This window comes from Thalassophryne amazonica, chromosome 6 (assembly GCF_902500255.1).
Source record: "Thalassophryne amazonica chromosome 6, fThaAma1.1, whole genome shotgun sequence".
In the NCBI taxonomy this organism is placed as follows: Eukaryota; Metazoa; Chordata; class Actinopteri; order Batrachoidiformes; family Batrachoididae; genus Thalassophryne; species Thalassophryne amazonica.
Genome location: NC_047108.1, coordinates 114,016,825 through 114,040,260, shown reverse-complemented (window position 1 = coordinate 114,040,260; position 23,436 = coordinate 114,016,825). Strand labels below are relative to the sequence as shown.

The following is a 23,436-nucleotide window of genomic DNA, read 5'->3' as shown; positions in this document are numbered from 1 at the left end:
AGCTTTAGCAAAAAGGAAAGTTTTAAGCCTAATCTTAAAAGTAGAGAGGGTGTCTGTCTCCCTGATCTGAATTGGGAGCTGGTTCCACAGGAGAGGAGCCTGAAAGCTGAAGGCTCTGCCTCCCATTCTACTCTTACAAACCCTAGGAACTACAAGTAAGCCTGCAGTCTGAGAGCGAAGCGCTCTATTGGGGTGTTGTTATCTGGTTACAAAAACAGCATTTTGCATAACTTTTACAAAATATATGCAATAAAGATTTTTTTCAGAAATAAGCTGTTTCGGTGCATATTCTGTCACGTTGGATTATTTTGTTTGCATGAGCAAACAACTTATTGCTGTTGCTTATTATCATGTTGCTTATTCATGCGGATTGATCACAGTGTGGCATCGCTCAGGATTTGCATAAAACAGACTTCTGGTCTATTTTACCTACTTTGAGAAAAGGGAGGTGCAATGGGTAACATATGAGTGGAGGAAGGTGCACACAGGTGGACTACATTCTGTGTAGGAGATGCAAGCAAAAAGAAATTGGAGACTGTAAGGTGGTGGCAGGATAAAGTGCAGCCAGACAGTATAGGATGGTGGTTTGTAGGATGACTTTAGGGGTGAAGAAAAAGAAGAAGAAAAAGAAGAAGAAGAGAGTGAGAGCTCAACAAAGGATCAGATGGTGGAAGCTGAAGGAGGAAGACTGTTGTGTGAAATTCAGTGAGCAGGTGAGAGAGGCACTGGATGGAAGGGAAGCAATTCTGGACCACTGGAAAAGTACTGCAGATGTGGTGAGGGAGACAGCTAGGAAGTTACTGGATGGAACATCTGGACAGTGGAAGAAAGACAAGGAGACTTGGTGGTGGACCAAAGTTGTCCAGGAAAGTATAAGGAGAAAGAAGTTGGCGAAAAAGAATTGGGATAGTCGGAGAGATGAAGTAAGTAAACAGGTGTACAAAGAGATGCGGCATAAGGCGTGAGAAGAAGTGGCAAAAACTAATGATAAGGTATATAGCGAGCTGTACAAGAAGCATACATGTCAACCCCTTTGAGGGTCCACCTGTAACCAAGTGAGAAAATCCATAAAATCAACACAAAATCCTTATAACTTCCAAATCGCACTAAAATCAGTTTTATTACAGTACACACAACCGCATAGCGGTGTCACATAACTGGGTTTTTGTCTACAAATTATGAGTTGCTGCAATGACATTAAAGTCAGGATCATTAGTATTTCCTCCACAGTTGAATTTCAAACAATAGCGATCTAGTATTCATGCGTCAAGCTGAATTTTATCAAACTGAATGTGTCAAATTTAGTTATTTTTTACAGAAACAAGAACTGTCTGTCACTAATGGAAATACATTAATAAAATCATGAAAAATAAATTGAATAAAGTAAATAAATATGAAATTGGTCACTGGATCCTTAAGCTTTGGACATAATAAACTCTTCATGGTGGATCCTTGATCTCTGGACATAAATAGGAATAAACAAAATCTGTAGTTTTTGTCAAAAGCATTTCCTTTCAGACATTATTGGCATGAATGTCTTTCCATACATCTGAGATTGCTGTGCTTCACATCAGCATCAGTCTAATTCATAAAGAATGCAGGACGTCTCATTTTGGGAAGAAAAAACGTTTTAGTCGATTGTAGTTTCGTGTCTGTAATACAACGTTTTAAAGAGGTGTCATTTTATTTAAAGCGGCAATTTGTTTTGAAGTTATTAATTCTGACCGGACTCTGTCTCAGCAGACAACGGAATGGAGGACGATTCTCGCTTCTTGACTACAACAAGACAAGAGTCCCAGTTAGTGACTTTAATCCACACAAAAGTGACTCACGATATTTTAATGGCTTTGAGAGGAGTTAAGAAGCGGACTTGCCGTTTCTGAAGAGCAGCGAATCAAAGAACCAACAAGCTAGTGGATCGAAGCATTGTTTCAATTGGTTCACGCATCAAAGTGGAGTTGCGCTGCAGAAACGGCTGATTATTACAGAGCCGCTGCACACCAAACCCTGAATATCCATAAGACTTTATTTGTACGTCCGTATGATACTGAAACTCGGAAAAATCCATATAATTTATGGACAATCCATATAGGTTGACATGTATGAAGAAGTTAAATAGTAAGCAATGTGAGAAAGACTTGTACCGATTGGCCAGACAAAGGGACAGAGGTGGAAAGGATATGAAGCCTGTTAGGGTGGTAAAAGATACAGATGGTGGTGACAAGTGAGGAGAGTGTTGAGAAGGTGAAGGGAGTATTTTGAGGAGCTGATGAATGAAGAAAATAAGAGAGAGCGAGGAAAGGCTGGATGATGTGGAGAGAGTAAATCAGGAAGTACAAGGAATAAGTAAGGATGAAGTGAGGGCAGCAAAGAAGAGGATGAACAGTGGAAAGGCAGTTGGCCCAGATGACATTCCGGTGGAGGCATGGAAATGTCTAAATGACAATGGAGTTTCTAACCAGATTGTTTAATAAAATCTTTGAAAGTGAGAGGATGCCTGAGGAGTGGAGACAAAGTGTGCTGGTTCCCATTTTTAAGAACAAGAGTGATGTGCAGAGCTGCAGTAACTACAGAGGCATAAAGCTGATCAGCCACAGCATGAAGTTATGGGAGAGAATAGTAGAAGCTAGGTTTAGAAAACAGGTGAAGATCTGTGAGCAGCATGGAGGATGATATTTGCAGATGACATCGTGATCTGTAGTGAGAGTAGAGAGCAGGTTGAGTTTAGCCTGAAAAGGATGAGATATGCTCTGGAGAGAAGGGCAATGAAAGTCAGTAGGCACAAGACTGAGTCCATATGTGTGAATGAGAGGAAGGCTGCTGAAAAAGTGCAATTACAAGAAGTAGAAATGGTAAAAGTACATAAGTTTAAATACTTGGGGTCAACTGTCCAAAGTAATGGAGAGTGCAATAGACAGGTTAAGAAGAGAGTGCAGGCAGGGTGAAGTGGGTGGAGAAAGGTGGCAGGAGTGATTTGTGAACAAGAATATCTGCAAGAGTGAAGGGGAAAGTCTACAAGACAGTAGTGAGACCAGCTATGTTGGACGGCTTGGAGACGTTGGCACTAACAAAAAGACAAGAGGCAGAACTGAAGATGTTACAATTCTATTTGGGACTGATGAGAATGGACAGGATTAGGAATGAACATTTCAGAGGGACAGCTCAGGTGGGACGGTTTGGAGACAAAGCTGGAGAGGTGAAAATGAGATTATTTGGACATGTGCAGAGGAGGGACCCATATTATATAGGGAGAAGAATGCTTAGGATGGAGACACCAGGCAGGAGGAAAAGAGGGAGGTCAAAGAGGAAGGTTATGGATGTGCTGAGGGAGGACATGCAGGTGGCTGGACAGACAGAGGAAGTTGCAGAGGACAGGGTGAGATGGAAATGACTGATCTGCTGTGGGGCCCGCTAATGGGAGCATCTTCTTCAGCTCTGCCACCTCCAGCTCTGCCTCCTGTCTTTTTGTTAGTGCCACTGTCTCTAAGCCGTCCAACATAGCTGGTCTCACGACTGTTTGTAAACTTTCTCCTTCACTCTTGCTGATATTCTTCAGCCACAAATCACTCCTGCCACCTTTTTCCACCCACTCCACCCTGCCTGCACTCTCTTCTTCACCACTCTACTACTCTCTCCATTACTTTGGACAATTGACCCCAAGTATTTAAACTTATCTACTTTCACCACTTCTACTCCTTGTAACCGCACTATTTCACTGGGCTCCCTCTCATTCACACACATGTACTCAGTCTTTCTCCTACTGACTTTCATTCCCCTGATCTCCAGAATATATCTCCACCTTCCCAGGCTAGACTCAACCTGCTCTCTATTGTCACTACAGATCACAATGTCATCTGCAAACATCATAGTCCATGGAGACTCCTGTCTGATTTCATCCATCAACCTGTCCATCACCATTGCAAACAAGAAAGGACCCAGAGTTGAGTCTTGGTTTAATCCGACCTCCACCATGAATGAGTCTGTCATTCATCCTTGTACATGTCCTGCACTACACTCACATACTTCTCTGCCACTCTAGATTTTCCCATCAATACCACAACTCTTTTCTTTACACCATGTCATAAGCTTTCTCTAATTCCACAAACATACAATGTCCTTCTGGCCTTCTATACTTCTCCATAAGTATTCTCAGAGCAAACATTGCAGCTGTAGTGCTCTTTCTCAGCATGAAACTACATTGCTGCTCACAGATCTTCACATTTTTTCTAAGAAGAAGAAGAGGATCATATTTAACGTGGGTAGCCAACAAAAGCGTGAAGCTTGTTTCCAGAAGGGCCCACGGCACGTCTCTCACTCCTCCCCAGCACTGTTGTTGAGAGTGTGGCTGCAATCTAGAAGCAAACCCGAACTGCTGGTGTCCCAGTCCAATGTGTTGTCAGGGCCTGACGGTTTGTCTCGTATGTTGCGGGGTTTTTGGTTTGTTTTTATTCTCTGCTTGCTTTTGTATTCTTTTTCTGCTCGTGTGGGATGTTGGTGTGGGGGTCTGTCTGTCTCTCTCTCTCTCTCTCTCTCTCTCTGGCCACGCCCCACTTCTGGGTCTTGCTTTGCACACCTGTCTGTGATCTGCTGATTGCCACCTGGGGCTTTATTGGCTCACAGGTCATGTTACAGGTTTGCCAGTTTGTTGCGCCTTGTGCCATCATCTCAGCTCTCGTTCTCGTATTTTCCAGTTTTGCCTGTTTCTGTGTGAACTCGACCTCGTGCCTGTTTCTACTGACTCCGACTAGCCTGATGATCCTGGTACCTCTGCTGTGTTTACTGGACTGCCTTTCTGTGTACCGACCATTGCTTGCCCTCACATTAAAGCCTGTTTGCAACCCCAGCCCGGACTTTGAGCCTTGCATTTGTCTCCAACCTTACCTTCCTGTCAGAACAAACTGGCCAACGATGGAGGCAGCAGGCTCAGACCCGTTCCACCCGGTGGTACGCCACCACAGCCTGCAGTTGGCGCAGCAAGAGGATAAGCTCGAAACGCTAACCTCCGGTTTTAACGAACTCACCACCCGTCAAGAAACTTATGACTTCTATCAGCGATCAAATGAGTCAACTAATGTCCAGGCTCGATTTTCCGGCTAAGTCAGATGCAACTACCGCACTCCCAAGCATACCACCGGGGCTGCCAGCACCCACACCGGCTTCCACACCAGCACCAGTCATCTGCAACCAGTTGTCACGTCCCGAACGCTTTTCAGTAGACTCCGGAGACATCAGACCTTTCATTACCCAGTGCGAACTACACTTAGAGCTAATGGCACCCATGTTCCCGTCAGACAGAACCAAGACTGCATATATCATCACTCACCTGTCTGGTCGAGCAGCTGCCTGGGCTACTGCTGAGTGGGGACAACAATCAACCGCCTGCGCTTCACTCCCGGCATTCACAAAAGCGCTTGAACAAACCATTCGTTTGGACTCAGGAATGTGAGGAGGTGTTCGGAGCCTTAAATATTTGTGTTCAGCTAAACGCCTCAATTCCCGCCAAGCTAGGTGGGCAATTTTCTTTAGTCTTAATTTCGCATTGTCCTAGTGACCGGGCTTGAAAAACGGTAAACCCGATGCCTTGTCCCGACAGGGGGACCCAGGTGACATGCCCTCCGACCCTGGCACTATTCTGCCTGCATCATGTCTTGTGTCCGCTATTACTTGGGATATAGAGTCGAAGGTCAAATCGGCCTTGAGTAAGGAACCTGCCCCCGCTGATTGTCCACCGGACCGCCTATATGTTCCCAAGATGCTCAGGCGGAAGGTGATACGATGGTGCATTGATAGCCGCCTGTTCTGCCATCCAGGAATCAAGAAAACTATTTCAGTAGTCAAACAGCAGTTCTGGTGGATGGGTCTTTCTACAGACGTAGCAGAGTATGTTAATGCATGTCAAATTTGCGGCACACAGAAATAATCTAATCATCCACCTGCTGGTACCTTATTCCCTCTCCCAGTTCCAAAACGTACGTGGTCGCACATTACAGTAGATTTTGTTACCGGTCTTCCGTCCTCTAAGGGTAACACTGTCATATTAACGGTAGTCGATCATTTGTCTAAAATGGTTCATTTCATTCCTCTGCCATGCCTCGCGTCAGCTAAGGAGACGGCGGAGGTCATGTTGTCTCAGGTCTTTTCGTTACATGGGTTACCTCAGGATATTGTGTCTGACCGGGGTCCACAGTTTGTGTCGCACTTTTGGAGGGAGTTCTGCCGTCTCCTTGGGGTCACGTCAAGTCTTACCTCGGGCTACCAAACAGAACGGTTAAACCAGGAATTAGAAAAGGGTCTCCGTATCCTTGCTTCCCAGCATCCGGCGTCGTGGTCTTCCAAACTCCCTTGGATTGAGTTTTCTCACAATAGTTTGTCTCCGGCTTCTCCCCTTTTCATGTAGTGTTCGGTCACCAGCCTTCGATTTTTCCCGCAGTTACCCACAACTCGTCTGTTCCCTCAGCTCTCAGTCTCATCATCCATTGTCAACGAACCTGGGAGCAGGCTAGGCACACTCTGTTGCATTCTTCCGTGATTTACAAGGCTACTGCAGATCGGAGGTGGTCGGCCGCGCCTCCGTACACCCCCGGACGAAAAGTCTGGCTGTCTACGCGCCACTTGACCCTGCAGGGCGCTCCTAGGAAACTGACTCCCCGGTTCATTGGTCCTTTTTCGGTTTCCAAGGTCGTCAATCCAGTTGCCATTCGTCTCCGCCTTCCCCAGTCCATGCGTGTCCACCCCACTTTTCATGTTAGTCAAGTTAAGCCTGTCCAGTCTAGTGCTCTGTGCCCTCCTGATGTCCCCCCGCTTGGTAGGTTTGGGTTTAATACATTCCACATGCGTTGTAGGTAGCAGACACGAAATCTTTGCTATTGCCTGAACAACCACTGGCCATCCTCAATTTCAACATCATCCAATATAGTAACGGGTATTAAGTTTGGAAAGCATATCCCTCTATGATTTTTATGGACACGAATACGGAAGCAGGCCACAGTCTCAACTTGTTGAAATTCCTTCCCTGGCAAATAAACTGCACTATCACCATAGTGGATTTTCTGCACTAAATTTCCCACTAAGCTAATGGATTCCACACCACATTTGTCATAAGCCTTGCAGGGTCTCTAATCACCTGCTCCATGGCCTGCTGTAGATTCCAGCCACCTATTTAATGATGTCAGCCTGCTAAACGCCTCATCAATACCCCGGGAGGGGAGGGTACCAGAGACAATTAATCGATGCCGACACATCTTTCTGGCAAGGTCACAAGTCCTCTGTATGTCCATTTTTGTTACCTCTGAGTGCTTCATCCTGACATCATTGGTGCCAACGTGAATAACTATGTGACTATATCTGATGTCATGTTCCTTTGTCTGTCTTCCCTTCTGCAGTGTCAGCACCCTAAGATGAGATGCAATGTCGGGAGCTCTGGCCCCAGGAATACATTTAACGTCAGCTGGCGTCTGTAACCTGACTTTGCAGGTGATAGAATCCCCTATCACTAACGACCGGTGTTTTGGCCTGGAGACAGGAGTGGAAGTCACTCGTGGGCTCAGAGAATTCACATCTGGCAAATCCAAGGGGGAGAACTGATTCACAGTTCGCACTGGCGAGTGTGATCGGGGTGCCACAACCGGGCACCAAGCCCTACAGGGCTTCCTCCGCCTAGCCACAGTCCGAAAGCCATCCTCCACAGCCGGCGTTTCTAAGCTGATGCTAATGGGCTTGCTAGCCGGCCCAACACTAACCTCATCTGGAGTACCCGTAACATCTAATTCCACTGTGCTAAGAAGCTGCTCTAACTTACGGACATGGCTATCTAAGAGAGCCACCCTATCTTCCAACATCACGCAGGATTTACGGAGGGTGTAAAGCATAATAAGTAGTGTACTTTGTGCACTAAGAAATTCAAAAATGTAGCCAAGCAAACACGAGTTAACCAATAATGGATAAGCTAACCACTCCTAAGGCTCACACAGATGCAGATAAATGAATTCAAATTCACAGCAGTTACACTGAAAAACTAACAGAAGTATTAAACAGGTAAAAAAAAAGCAGCAGCTATAAAATACACTAAACAGTTAATTAACTAACAGGAGTGTAAAAAATGAAATGAAAAAATGATGAGAAGGGTCAGAAATAGCTAACGCAAGCTAACCACTAGCGAAATTGCTAGCCGCTCCTAAGATTTTACACAGGAGTAAAAATTACTTAAAATTCACAGCAGTTCAACTGAAAAACAAACAGAAGTATTAAACGGGTAGAAAAAAACAGCTATAAAAAGTAACAATGGAGAGGGGAGGTGTCGACCTAGCTAGCAAAAGCTAACCGCTAGCAAAAGCTAACCGCTAGCAAAAGCTAACCGCTAGCGAAGGCTAACCGCTAGCGAATGCTAACCACTAGCGAATGCTAACCACTAGCGATTCACAACAGGACTGTTGTTAAATAACGTTCAGAGTAGATACAATTAATAACCAGAAGTGTGCTAAACAGAAATAAAAGAAGCGTATACAATCGTGTGAAGTTCAGAGTGGCGTCACAGCAACAAACAATCTGTCAGAAGCAAGTTGCCAGATCTGTGAAAATGCAAAAAAAGCAGCAGTTCTCTGCTTGCTTTTGTATTCTTTTTCTGCTCGTGTGGGATGTTGGTGTGGGGGTCTGTCTCTCTCTCTCTCTCTCTCTCTCTCTCTCTGGCCATGCCCCACTTCTGGGTCTTGCTTTGCATACCTGTCTGTCATCTGCTGATTGCCACCTGGGGCTTTATTAGTTCACAGGTTGTGTTACAGGTTTGCCAGTTTGTTGCGCCTTGTGCCATCATCCCAGCTCTCGTTCTCGTATTTTCCAGTTTTGCCTGCTTCTGTGTGAACTCGACCTCCTGCCTGTTTCTACTGACTCCGACCAGCCTGATGATCCTGGTACCTCTGCTGTGTTTACCTGACTGCTTTTCTGTGTACCAACCATTGCTTGCCCTCTCATTAAAGCCTGTTTGCAACCTCAGCCCGGACTTTGAGCCTTCCATTTGTCTCCAACCTCACCTTGCTGTCACGTGTAAACCATTACGCCACCATCTCCCTTCTAAGCCTAGCTTCTCCTACGCTTTCCCATAACTTCATGCTGTGGCTGAACAACGTTATGCCTCTGTAGTTGCTGCAGCTCTGCATATCACACTTGTTCTTAAAAATAGGAACCAACACACTTCATCTCCACTCCTCAGGCATCCTCTCACTTTCAAAGATTTTATTAAAAAATGTTGTTTGAAACTCCACTGCCATCTCTCCAAGACATTTCCATGCCTCCACCGGAATGTCATCTGGACCAACTGCCTTTCCACTCTTCATTCTCTTCATAGCTGCCCTCACTTCATCCTTACTAATCCACAGCTCTGATTTATTCTCTCCACATCGTCTAGCCTTGATTCTCTCTTATTTTCTTAATTTATCAACTCTCAAAATATCACCTCAATTTTCGGTTCGTGGATTAGTGGTTATTCAAGCTAACGTTTAGGTTTGTTGTGCCCACCACTGCTTTTCTGAAATGCTCATGACGACATTATTAAAACCGCCGTGAAGACACTGGATGTATTTGATCAGTACGCTGTCATAACAAAGATGACACATTGTTAAGATGCAAATCTTCCAGGCCAAAATGATTCACCACCATCAACAATCTTCAGCTGATATTTCAGATATTAATATCATTCTCAGCTTTTAGCCTGGGACAGCTTGCACTTGCAGTTGCATTGGTTTGTAAAATTTATTTTGTTGAAATGTCCTAGAAGCCTGCATGTTGGAACCAAGTGTGTACTTCTCCCTCAGATGGATGCTGCATTCAATGGACACAATGCACTTAAAAAGAGAAAACGCTTTTTTTTTTTTCCTGAAATTCTTACCCACTCGTAGAATAAAGGTTTTGTCAATTGCCTGTTGGACACAGCAGCTGATAAATGAAGCACATCGAACATGCTGATGGAACAATCGATGGTCATATTTACCAAACATTAGTCAGCCAGAACAGTTTTCAATCATATTGGGAGGGAAAAAATAATAATAATAAAGAAAAATCTGTGTTATCTCTGGGAGATAGAACATCACAAAATATCTGATGACCCAAGAAACTTCAAAAAATGAATGAAACTGCAAAAGGCCACACGGCCATTTCACCATGCAAATTAGCAATGAAGTGTTATTTCATTTGATCAAGTTAAAGAAATGAAGAAAATCAATTTAAAAAAATACCTGCAAGTACTGCATTTTATCTTCCTGTTGTTCCCTCAATGGATACCCTTGCGGAACCCCCCTTTCTAAGGTCGAGAACTCATACTTGGCATTATGGTCTACCGTCATGATTTCAGGCGCCGAGCTATAGTCATATGGTCTGTCATATATTAAGTCGGCATGAATTCCTCCATCTTGGCTGTTTTCTGCAAAGTGCAGAAAAGTACGAGCGTCAGGATTAGAGAGCAACAGACTCAGTACACAAGACAGACAGACAGACAGACGAACGAATAATAAGAGAGACAAGTTCAGTTCTCTGGTTGGTTTGGCTTTTTCTTACGGGGTCTGCTCAGGAATTTGGAGGTCAGATCCAAAAAGAAAAAATTTTGCTTTCTGGCTCTGGGTTTAGAAATAACTTCAAACATTTGTATAAAATGCAGAATTTACAGTCTGTGCATCAAATAATTAAAAAAGGGGTTCTTATTGTATAAATCACTCATCTGCCAGTTTTTACTTCCTCCGTTCGTGCATTCATGTTGGTTAGAAATCAATTGGGTGCAAAATGCTGATCTTGAGCAAATGTTTTGCCAAAAGGATGAAAGATGACAGCAGCTGTTTGCACAGGCAGCTCTGCATGCACGTCAGCAGCCTCGTAAAAACAGGAAAGAAAAGAAAAGAAAAAACCCTTATACATACAACTGTGATGAGTTATACACGGGAAGCCCTCTGGAGGAAGAAGGAAAAATAAAGAAAAAGAAAAAAGAAGCAGAGAACTGGCAGTGTTAATTACGACACAGAATGTGGGCTGTAGTTTTTGGGGCTCCTGTGAGACAACGAGCAGTTATCAGGGAGGGTCGGAGGGTTAGAAAGAGGGAAAAGGAGGGTCAGATTGGGTGGAGGTTAAACAGTGCATCGTAGAGATCTGGACCCTGATTATCATGTGACCTCATTTTGGGACCAGTTTTGCAGAAGTGTCTGTGATTATTTTCTCTGTCTCTCCTCACCTTTATTATTCATTTTGGTATTTATTTCAGTGATTAAGCTATTTTTTGTTTTGGACTCCTTTCTGTAACACTTTACTTGAAGGTATCGTCATAATAGTGACATGACACTGTCATAACTGTTACATGACACAGTCATGAACGTGTGTCATAAACATTATGTCAATGTCATAAATGTTTATGACTGCTGTGATTAAGTGTCATTTGTTTTTTGTAATGACACGTTGCCATTTTTTGGGTTGTCTTGATGATGACAACTCAACTTTAATCAACGTGACATGACCAGAAGTTGTCTTTGGCCTTTTTGGTCTTGGGTTGTATGTCAACCTGTCAACATGTCATTACAAAAACCAAATGACACTTAATGACAGCAATCATAAATGTTTATGACATTGACATAATATTTCCGACATGTTCATGACTGTGTCATGTAACAGTTATGAAGTAGGGTAAAGTGTTACCCTACTTTCTTAGTATGGTGGTCACGAGAGGTCACAACAATTTCAAATTAAAACAACACTAGCAAATGCAGAAAACACAAATTCACACGGACGCAAACACACACACACACACAGAAGCCGCTGCATCTGTTCACCAGCTGGTCATTGCATCAGAAATGCTTGCAAACAGAAAATAGAAAAAAATATAACCTGTAGCACATGCAACAATTTAATTTGTGAACATGTGGACTGCATATTAACATAATGCACATAAACGTACAACTGATCGGCAAATAGAAGTACTAACAACACAAAAGAGGTTTCTGCCTTGAAGACTTTTACCGACAGACCGTTCAGTACAACACAGCACTCAGTTGTCTTTAGGTCTACCTGATTGGTAAAGCTGAGCAAATATATTTATTCATCGGTTAGCACTTAAAATAGCTGTATCTTCATGGTTTATTATTTTAACTACAATACACCAGGTCTGTGCTAAATTCAGAAATTTTGAATTGTAATTCAACTTCCTGTTAGGTGTCTCAGTTCAAAATACAACTCAAAGAATTAAACTGAAATTCAAGCATCATTCTAAATTCAATTCTGAATTTTGTGCAGCCCTTCAATACACTGAACAGTAGAAGTCAAAGTCCTGCAGGCAGAAACCTATTTTTGTGTTGTTAGTGCTTCTGTTGTTTAGTGGAGCTGTGAAACATGTCATTGTTTTTGCATGCACGATGTGAATTTGCAGCAAGCAACACTAAAATTAAACTGTTACATATGCTGTTGGTTATGACTGTTTTTATTCTCCATGTTTGCAAGCATTTTCTCAATTGGAAAAACATTTTTGGATACTAATGTTGTCAACTTGATGTACTGTATTTGTGTTTTCTGCATTTGTTCGTGTTGTCTTAATTTAGAAGTGTCATGGCCTCTCGCCACCATACTTTTCTTTTTTACATATTGGACATTTGCTCAGCGCAGCTTTGTAAAAATTCTGCCTGGAAACATATTTAGCTTTTAAAGTCACTAAAATCTGATCATAAGGTGGCAGTGCATGAAACTAAAATTATTTAAAAAAAATGTAAGAACAAAAATCATAAAATGTACAAATCTGTGAGAGATGTATCTGTCTTGTGTATCCATTCAAAAAAACATAAAGCCTTGAATTGTCCCATTTTGACTCGAGGGAAATATGACCATCATAATGACATGAAAACGTGTTTCAGCTTTAGCACAGGTGTTCCGGCGTCCCAAAGAATCCTAGCAAATAAACGCAGAACCGTTTATTTTATTGTCATCATCACATCTTCCCTATACAGGAAGATTATCCACTTTAAATGCATAGAAATGAAAATGTGAATAAATAAACAAGTGCTATGGGGTAAATACATCCCATTTTTGTTTGTTGTAAAGTAACACAGCATGAACAAAATTAGAGAATAGAAAATCACGATACACAGACACTTATCACGTCATCTCCTCACAGCCAAAGGTCACATGATAGGTCACATGATAACACTTAACCACCTCAAACAAAAACATCAAGGAAAACCAGTAATCAGCGTTAAACTGTCCCTGGAGTAATTTCATCACAAACTAAAAACTTCACAAGTGTTTCAGCAATTTTCACAATACAGTATATTATTTGTCTGATGTGTAGAAATTATAGACACCTAAAGAAGATAAATAAAGGAACTAGAGTCAGGTCCACAAGTATTTAGACAGTGACATGTTTTTGTCATCTTGTCTCTGTGCACCACCACAATGGAGCTGAAATCAAACTGCCAAGATGTTTGTCATGCAGAATTTCACCTTTAATCCGAGAGGTTTCACAAAAACAATCACATGACCCATTCAGGAGATTCTGTGGAATGTGCAACAGTTAAAAGTTGCTCCACAACTGGTTTCCCCAATCACAGTCACAGAAGCCTGAAATGCCTTCAGGGTTGTTATGGGGCTTTTGGTGGCTTCCCTCACTAGTGTCCCTGCACAATCACTCAGTTTTTGAGGCAGATTTGTTGTACTTTAGTGTTTCTTAATGATGGATGGAAATTAAATCCAAGACATAGTCAGCAAAGTAGAAATGTTCATGTTTCCATTGCCTGATTGTCCAAAGAAAACAGGCATGTCAAAGTGATGATTTGTATTAAAAATAATTCTTAAATGTCGTTTTTCTAATTAATTGTGGCCTCTGAAAACAGAGGAATCGAGTATTTAACCCTGAAATAGTTACAACAATATTTAAATTAAAGGTGAAAGTCTACAGTACACACACAGGTTTCATTTAAAATCCATTGTGGAGATGCACAGAGGTAAAATGACAACAAAACATCACTGTCCAAATAGTTATGGACCAGGCAGCAGAGGAATGCTGAGGCTTTTCTCTTGCTCCCTGGTAGAAAATTCAGTTACATTCTACCTTTAGGCCAGTTCACATGAAAGATATACAGTGCATCCAGAAAGCGTTCACAGTGCGTCACTATTTCCAAATTTTGTTTTTCCACATTCCACATTTCCGTCAATTTTACAATTGATTTCATGCTTGGTTTGTGCTGTGACATGTTCTGTCAACTGTGGGACCTTATATGTAGACAGGTGTGTATCTTTCCAAATCATGTCCAATCAACTGAATTTACCCCAGGTGGACTCCAACTAAGCCTTAGAAACATCTCAAGGATGATCAGTGGAAACAGGAGGCACATGAGCTCAATTTTGAGCTTCATGGCAAAGACTGTGAATACTTATGTACATGTGATTTACAGTTGTATGTAACAGTTTGGGCATCCTCGATAATTTTCATGATTTTCTTTTATAAATCATTGGTTGTTTGGATCAGCAATTTCAGTTAAATATATCATATAGCGGACAAACACAGTGATATTTGAGAAGTGAAATGAAGTTTAAAGTATTTACAGAAAGTGTGCAATAATTCTTTAAACAAAATTAGGCAGGTGCATAAATTTGAGCACGCCAAAAGAAAAAATACATTGATATTTAGTAGATCCTCCTTTTGCAGAAATAACAGCCTCTAAACGCTTCCTATAGCTTCCAAAGAGAGTCTGGATTCTGGTTGAAGGTATTTTGGACCATTCTTCTTTACAAAACATCTCAGGTTTGTTAGTTTCCAAGCATGGACAGCCCGCTTAAAATCACACCACAAATTTTCAATAATATTCAGGTCCAGGGACTGAGATGGCCATTCCAGAACATCGTACTTGTTCCTCTGCATGAATGCCTTAATAGATTTTGAGCAGTGTTTAGGGTCATTGTCTTGTTGAAAGATCCAGCCCCAGCGCAACTTCAACTTTGTCACTGATTCATAAACATTGGTCTCAAAAATCTGCTGATATTGACTGGAATCCACATGACCCTCAACTTTAACAAGATTCCCAGCACCTGCACTGGCCACACAGCCCCACAGCATGATGGAACCACCTCCAAATTTTACTGTAGGTAGCAAGTGTTTTTCTTGGAATGCTGTGTTCTTTTTCAGCCATGCATACCGCCCCTTGTTATGTCCAAATAACTAAATTTTAGTTTCATCAGTCCACAGCACCTTATTCCAAAATGAAGCTTTTCCAAATGTGCTTTAGCATACCTCAAGCAACTCTGTTTGTGGCATGTATGCAGAAAAAGCTTCCTCTGCATCATACAGAATCTCCTTGTATAGGTGAACGATGCACTATCTGCATCAAGATCATGTTGTAGGTCTTTGGAGTAGGTCTGTGGGTTGACTATTACTGTTTTCACCATCCTTCATTTCAGCTCATCTGAGCTTTTTCTTGGCCTGCCACTTCGGGCCTTCACTAGTACTGTGCCTGCGGTCTTCCATTTCCTCACTATGTTCCTCACAGTGGAAACTGACAGCTGAAATCTCTGTGATAGCTTTTTGTATCCTTCCCCTAAACCATGATGTTGAACAATCTTTGTTTTCAGGTCATTTGAGAGTTGTTTAGAGCCTCCCATGTTGCCACTCATTAGAAGAGATGCAAAGAGGGGAAACATTTGCAAATGGCCACCTTAAATACTCTTTCTCATCAATGGATTCACCTGTGTAAGGAGGTCAAGGGTCAATGAGCTTACCAAACCAATTTTGTGTTCCAATAATTAGTACTAAATGTATTCAAATCAATAAAATGATAAGGGTGCCCAAATTTATGCACTTGCCCAATTTTGTTTAAATAATTATTGCACACTTTCTGTAAATACTTGAAACTTCATTCCACTTCTCAAATATCAGTGTGTTCATCTGCTATATGATATATTTAACTGAAATTTCTGATCCAGACAACCAATGATTTATAAAGGAAAATCATGAAAATTATCAGGGGTGCCAAAACCTTTGTGTACAACTGTATTAGTTTATTTATTTTTAATAAATTTGCAAAAAAAAAAAAAAAAAAAAAAAAATCACAACTTTTGGACAGCACTTGGATTTGAACTTCTGGAGGTTTCTTCCTGTTAAAAGGGAGTTTTTCCTTCCCACTGTCGCCAAGTGCTTGCTCACAGGGGGTCGTTTTGACCATTGGGGTTTTTACGTAATTATTGTATGGCCTTGCCTTACAATATAAAGCGCCTTGGGGCAACTGTCTGTTGTGATTTTTATATAAATAAAATTGATTTAAATTGATTGATTGACTTTTTTCACATTGTCATTGTCATTGAAATGTGGAAAAAGTGAAGTGCTGTGCATACTTTACAGATGCACCGTACCACAAGATAAAACCCAATAGATGAGCACAAACTGCTTCTCCTTTAAGAATTTAGACAGTAAATAGTTGCCTTCAGCATCAATGAGCAAAATAACTGTTAAATTCATAAACATATTATACGATATGATATACTTTATTCCTTTGCCTCATGCCTTTTACTGATGTCTGCAGTTGGCATGCTGTCAGATGTGATACCATATTTACTGTGATGCATTTTTAACCAACGTGGGAAACTGAAGGCAAATTTTCTCTGGGGGTCAACCGCTTATTAGCACTGATATTCCTCCAAGCTGATATTTGGGTCAACCGATTATCAGTGTTGATAATCAGTGTCGATAATCAGTCGACCCCCAATTTTCTCCTGACTGGTGCACTTTTTAATCATCTGATGATTTTGAACCAATGGACGGTGATAAAAGTCAAAATAGCATTTAAATTTCTATAATATTTTGTAGAAATAATTCACTAATCACTACGTTAAAAAGATTTCAAGGTTATGAATATTTCTTCACAGTAGTACAATGTTGGTCATAGTGAATAATGTGCATCTTTGACTGACTATTTGTAATGTTTAAAAATAATGACGTTTGAGCCTATCATGAACTGCCCCGGGCCTGGGTTTTCATCTTGGTTCTGTCTGTGCTCATGTCCCCTGTCTTTGATTTTCAGTTTAGGATTACTTTAGTCACTGGTTTTATTTTGCATTTTACCACTATAGTCATTACTTGTAATTTCTGTTTGTTATGTTTTTGCCACATATTAGTTGTTTTAGTTTCAGCCCCAGCCTTTAATTCTCTTGTTGATCACTTTCAATTCTCACCTTTGTTGCCTTGATTTTGTTTCTTTGCTCCTTCCAGGTGTTGATTTTCTTGCATTATTTTTGGGACTCACCTTCCACTTTCTTTCTGTCTGCTTAGTGTTTACTTTTCTACACTCTCTTGCACCTGTTTGCTTCATCTTTGTCTCTTTCTTCCATGCCTCTTAGTGTTTATTTTATTGCACTATCTTGCTCCTGCTTGGCTCAGCTTTGTCTCCTTCCTGAACTTTCTCACACACCTGTTTTCACTTTCCTTAATCACACCCTGTTATTTAACACTTGCATTTTTCTCTGTTCTCTGCCAGTTTGTTGTGCTTGTCACCCTGTGTTTCAGCCCTCGTTCCAGCCTCAGTAACCTTGCTCTAGTTGTATTTTTTGATCTGACCAGCTGTGTATGAGATTGCCTTGTATTTGTGACCTACTTTTGCCTCTGCTCTGATTGCTTTGTCTCTCTGTGCCACCGAACCCTGCCTGCCTTGGACTACGCCATTGTCTTGCCCTGCCTGTACCTCCGCTTCACGGACTGTCCACCAGTGTATCAAACCTAAGCCTGTTTACAAGATAAAGCCTTTTCTTACTCCAACGCTTGTGTCTGAGTCCTGCAATTGTGTCCCGTCACTCAGTGCCTGTAAGCTTAACGAAGCCTGACAGAGCCATGAGAAATCGTCATACAAGGTCTGTCAATAAAGCAACGGTCCTTTTTATTTTTTTCAAAAACTATATGGATTTCATTCATATGTTTTTACGTCAGACATGCTTGAACCCTCGTGCGCATGCGTGAGTTTTTCCACGCCTGTCGGTGACATCATTCGCCTGTGAGCACTCCTTGTGGGAGGAGTCGTCCAGCCCCTCGTCGGAATTCCTTTGTCTGAGAAGTTGCTGAGAGACTGGCGCGTTGTTTGATCAAAATTTTTTCTAAACCTGTGAGACACATCGAAGTGGACACGGTTCGAAAAATTAAGCTGGTTTTCAGTGAAAATGTTAACGGCTGATGAGAGATTTTGAGGTGATTCTGTCGCTTTAAGGACTTCCCACGGTGCGAGACGTCGCTCAGCGCTCTCAGCCGCCGTCGTCAGCCTGTTCAAGCTGAAAACCTCCACATTTCAGGTTCTATTGATCCAGGACGTCGTGAGAGAACAGAGAAGTTTCAGAAGAAGTCGGTTTCAGCATTTTATCCGGATATTCCACTGTTAAAGGAGATTTTTTTAATGAAAGACGTGCGGACGGGTCTGCGCATCGGGACGCAGCCGACGCGGTGCGGCGGCACAGGAAAAACACCTCCGTGTTGATAACCATTTGTAAAATCCAGGCGGCTTTTGATGGCTTTTAGTGGAGTGAGTATATGAGAAATTGTTTAACAGCAGGACATGTTCCAAGTTGTCCTTAAGGCTTCCAACAGAGGTGTTTTTCCTGTGGCGGAGCGTCGCGGTGGCTGCGTCCCAACGCGCGGACCCGTCCGCACGTCTTTCATTAAAAAAAATCTCCTTTAACAGTGGAATATCCGGATAAAATGCTGAAACCGACTTCTTCTGAAACTTCTCTGTTCTCTCACGACGTCCTGGATCAATAGAGCCTGAAATGTGGAGGTTTTCAGCTTGAACAGGCTGATGACGGCGGCTGAGAGCGCTGAGCGACGTCTCGCACCGTGGGAAGTCCTTAAAGCGACAGAATCACCTCAAAATCTCTCATCAGCCGTTAAAATTTTCACTGAAAACCAGCTTAATTTTTCGAACTGTGTCCACTTCGATGTGTCTCACAGGTTTAGAAAAAATTTTGATCAAACAACGCGCCAGTCTCTCAGCAACTTCTCAGACAAAGGAATTCCGACGAGGGGCTGGACGACTCCTCCCACAAGGAGTGCTCACAGGCGAATGACGTCACCGACAGGCGTGGAAAAACTCACGCATGCGCACGAGGGTTCAAGCATGTCTGACGTAAAAACATATGAATGAAATCCATATAGTTTTTAAAAAAAATAAAAAGGACCGTTACTTTATTGACAGCCCTCGTATATTTGATTTTATTTGGCAGCATATTTTTATTCAGTAATTTTTATGTGGGATTTGTTTTAAAACCACATTTTTTGTTGCTATTTAAGATAATAGAATTTCAGCTGCACTTATAAGAAGAGGACACCTTGGTTTGGACAGTTTATAGAAATAAAGGATTTTCTTGTCAAAATATAATTTGTCGTTTGCACCTCATTCTGTTAAAAAAATTGTATTGTGAACTCATAATCGTGAATGGTATGGAATCAATGAGTTGGGTGTATCGTTATCATAGAAAAAAGTCTGACAATTAATACTCATACTTTAAGTAAATACAGAATAATAAATGCTTCTCAGCAGCAGGCAGGAATTTTAATTTGCATCTACGTTCTAAGTCATAAGACTCACCTTTTACGTTACAACGTTATAAAATTAGAAAAGCAAAATGCACAATCCTCCCTAAACACCTGTCTGTTTATGACATCATTGCCCATGTTTGTAATGTGCTGCGTTTTCATTGGATACAAAAATTTTATGCTTCCTCTGATGCACATTATTTTCTTAACATTAGGTTCTAACGTCACCTTCAGCTGGATTCATTCGAGAGCGGGATAAGTGCAGTGCCGCCTCTTTTCTTTTACATTCTCCGACCGCTTTTTCTTGTTGGAAATCTTTGATGTTAACTGGCTTTTAGGGATTTTTATGACGACTTTACTCCTCTGCTGTTGTAACTGTTGCTTTCTCACTTATCATTGAATCGGGATTCTGATTCATAAACGGGATGCAGCTCATTTCTCTTCTGGGGATTAGAAATGAGAAAGCTTATCTCTGAGCGATAAAACTGGAGGCTCAAAGTTCTCTGCTCTCCCTAAAACACAGCCAAACACAATGCTGCCCACATCATTCAAACACATTTCTTCCTGGTTCAATGGCCATAGACAGTCCAAAAAAACAAAACAAAAAAAAAAAACAATTAAAATCCTTTTGATTGCAGATAATTATGTGTAATCAAAGACTTGAATTGGGAAAGTCAAGCCCAGCCTCTCTCTTTTTGGAGAAAAAGCTCTTTTAAAGAAGCTGGATGTTTGTGGAATAGCAGTGGGCGGAGTCACGAAAATCATGTTTTAAACACCTGCCAATATATTGGTATTTTTTGCGGGTTTTTTCCAAGGTGCTGCTGCATGTCAGTGTCATCATGATCAATGTGCATAGACAACCACACTTCTGCCATAGGCGGAAACGCGGGGGGCTCGATCACCCCCCACACACACACACACCCAACAGAGATTAGATGAAATGTAATGACATCATAATGTCTTTAAAACATTTGTACATGTAAAAACTCTAGTTATTTAACAATCAATTATTCCCAAAGTGTGGGCCGAGGCCCCCTGGTGGGCCCTGAGGGTACTGTGGGCAGTCCTTGAGAGATCTTTTACAATTTTGTTGTCAAACTTAAAATAATCCCAAAAGCAGTGATAAGTGTTTTTCTTAAGAAATGATTAACCAGGGGATGTAAATGAGCTGTTATGAGGTTTGTGCAGCTCGGGGGCCTGGTGGTGAGCGCTGCTGCCCCACAGACAGAAGGTCCCGGGTTCACTTCGTACCCGCTCCTTTCTGTGTGGAGTTTGCATGTTCTCCCCGTGTTTGTGTGGGTTCTGGCTTCTATAGACTGGCGACATGTTCAGGGTGAATCCTGTCTCTCACCTAGTCACCGCTTGGATAGGCTCCAGCCCCAGGTGACACTTAACCGGAATAAGCGAGTGTGGAAAGCAGATGGATGAAATTCTTCATTCTATTTTCATTAAAATTGCAATTAAACATTTGGGTGAGCTGAGGTGTTTTTAGGTTTGAGAATGGTGGATCTAGTACTGAGGCATTTCTACTTTAAGGGGGTAGGGTGGCAGTGGTGGGCACAGATAACCAAAAAATTAACTTTGATAACAGATAATCAGATAACTGAAAAGTTATCTTCGATAAAGATAAAACAATAAACCACCCAAAAATGTATCGGAAGTTACAGATAACCGATAAATTCCAATATTATCTCTGGCACACTTACAACTACTAGTAAAACAAATTTAATAGCATCTAGTAATATTAAAAATAACAACAGACCCAAACAATGAAACCAGACGTTTTTCTTTCAACATTCTGACCCTGCTGGAAGCTCTTGTTTATTACAGCGCTCTCAGCACAGAGACACCCTGAGAACAACCATAAAGCCAGCTCTCTATCAATTACAATGCTCCGGTCAGGCGGAGGTCTTGAAAAATAAAGTCATGCTGAGTTATGGTTTTGATTTATAAATAACATTAATACCGATAGAATAACTCCATTAATGTCAATTCTGTCATTTGTACAAAGTTAAAATTTAACATATATCTTTTAATGTTGAATAATGCACTAATTCTGAGGTTTTGTAACAAATAGACAGATCGCAAAGGATTCTGGGTAAAAGTGCCTCTGCTAATCACTGATTGGTTCAGTCATTCATTATGTAAACCAACACATTAATGTGACGTCTGTCGTGCGTTGTGCTTAAAGATAAATGTGCTTTTGTAAAATATTACATTTTTTTATTTGTAAAAACAGGCATTTTTACGGAGCCCTGGAAGTGTCATCGCAAAATGTTTTGCATGTGGAGAGAATGTGTGCACGTTTTATAATGTTGTAAAACGTGCTTTACACTGTGCGAGATGATTTTTCATGCAGGAATTTTTTGGACCGAGTTTCAAGTTAATCGTGCGTCCTGCATCGTGTAGTGTACATGGAGTATCAAGCTGCGGTCAACATCTGACGACCACCTCCTGATCGCCGATCATATGGTCGAATGAGAATCAAACCTGTTTGATATATTATTGTGGTTGGCGGCCGTCGTGAGGGTTTCCTGCTGCTGAAAAGCTACAAGCATCCAAACGCTTGCACTGTGCCTGTGCAAACACTGCAGATCTGGCTTGTAATGTTATTATTATTATTATTATTATTATTTTGCTGATGTTTTGTTTTGTTTTTAAACTTCATTTGTAAAAAAAAAAAAAGAAGCCATTTTTAAAGCCAAAAAGTTGATCTGACAATCATCTGATATAACCGGGGTCAAAATAAATAGAACACTGCCATCTACTGGTTCCCAGATGCTTAGTACTTAGGGCGAATACTGCCATGAACACTACTGGCCAGTAGATGGCAGTAGAGGCCTTGAAAACAAAATTCCAGATAATCCCTTTCTGCTACATTTAAAATGCGTGGAATTTAACAAACGCAAATACAAAACCAATGTCTATAAACGCAGAGAATATATTCAAGAGAGTTTTAGGCACTAGAGTTTAATGCTGTTGTCCGTGGAGCCTGAACAGAGTGTCTGAAATGCATTTGTCCTGTCGTGACGTACTGAGATTACATTATCGTACCCATAATGCACTGTGGGGCACAGCATGTGCAAAACAAAACCTTAAAAATTAGCACATTACTTTAAAACTAAAACATATATCTGATATTTTCACTTTATAAAACTTCAGACATGACAGTAATTTTAAATAACTTGTCCAAAATTAGTTTGGTTAAAATTTGAACCATAAGTTAAAAATGTATGCCTCTGGATGACTTAGGTGATATTGCCATCATATCAGTATGGTGTTAAAAGAAATTTATTTATTTATTTTTTTTGGCTGTTTCTCCTTTGTCTGCAGAGGATTGAGACTCTTTTTATACAAGGAGTTCACTTCTGTTTACAGAGGTTATAACTGTGTTTGTTACAAAAATTTTAACAGGTGGGTGCTAAACTGATTTTAAATTTTAAAAATGCTTGTCACTGTTCAGCTTTGTTTACTTTATGGGTTTAAAAGTTATCAGACAAAAATTAATTGGAAGATAATTGGTCTGATAATGGTTTTTAAAGTTATCTAAAAAGATAATCTGATAATGAAAACATTATCTTCGGTAATTATCTGTTATTGGCTTATCGGAAGTGCGCCCACCACTGTAGGGGGGTTAGTCTGTTAGCTTAGCATAGTATCTTATTTCCATGTGCTCATCTGCATTTCTTGATGTTTCATGGAATCATCAAATAGCTATTATTTTGTCACGGTTTCAACCCGCCATGGAGCAGAAGCGATGCAGTGCAACACGGCGGGAGTTCACATTACGGTGTCATAATTCTCGCTGCGTTGGACAAAAGTGACACACAGGTGGTGCAGCGTGAGAGTTAAAACAGGCCTTTAAATAAAAGCTCTTAGAGTTTGAACTAGTTTGACAGTATTTATAAATTGTGATG

General features: G+C 41.2%; 1 protein-coding gene across 1 annotated transcript in view; it reads right to left on the bottom strand.

The window, feature by feature from the left end:
• The window catches only part of LOC117512939 (probable G-protein coupled receptor 153), a 64,937-nt gene that overhangs the window by 6,021 nt on the left and 35,480 nt on the right, over positions 1–23,436 (bottom strand). The window contains exon 4 of the mRNA XM_034173175.1: positions 10,227–10,411. Within this exon, the coding sequence (XP_034029066.1) occupies positions 10,227–10,411 (185 nt within the window). The remainder of the gene's footprint in view (positions 1–10,226; positions 10,412–23,436) is intronic.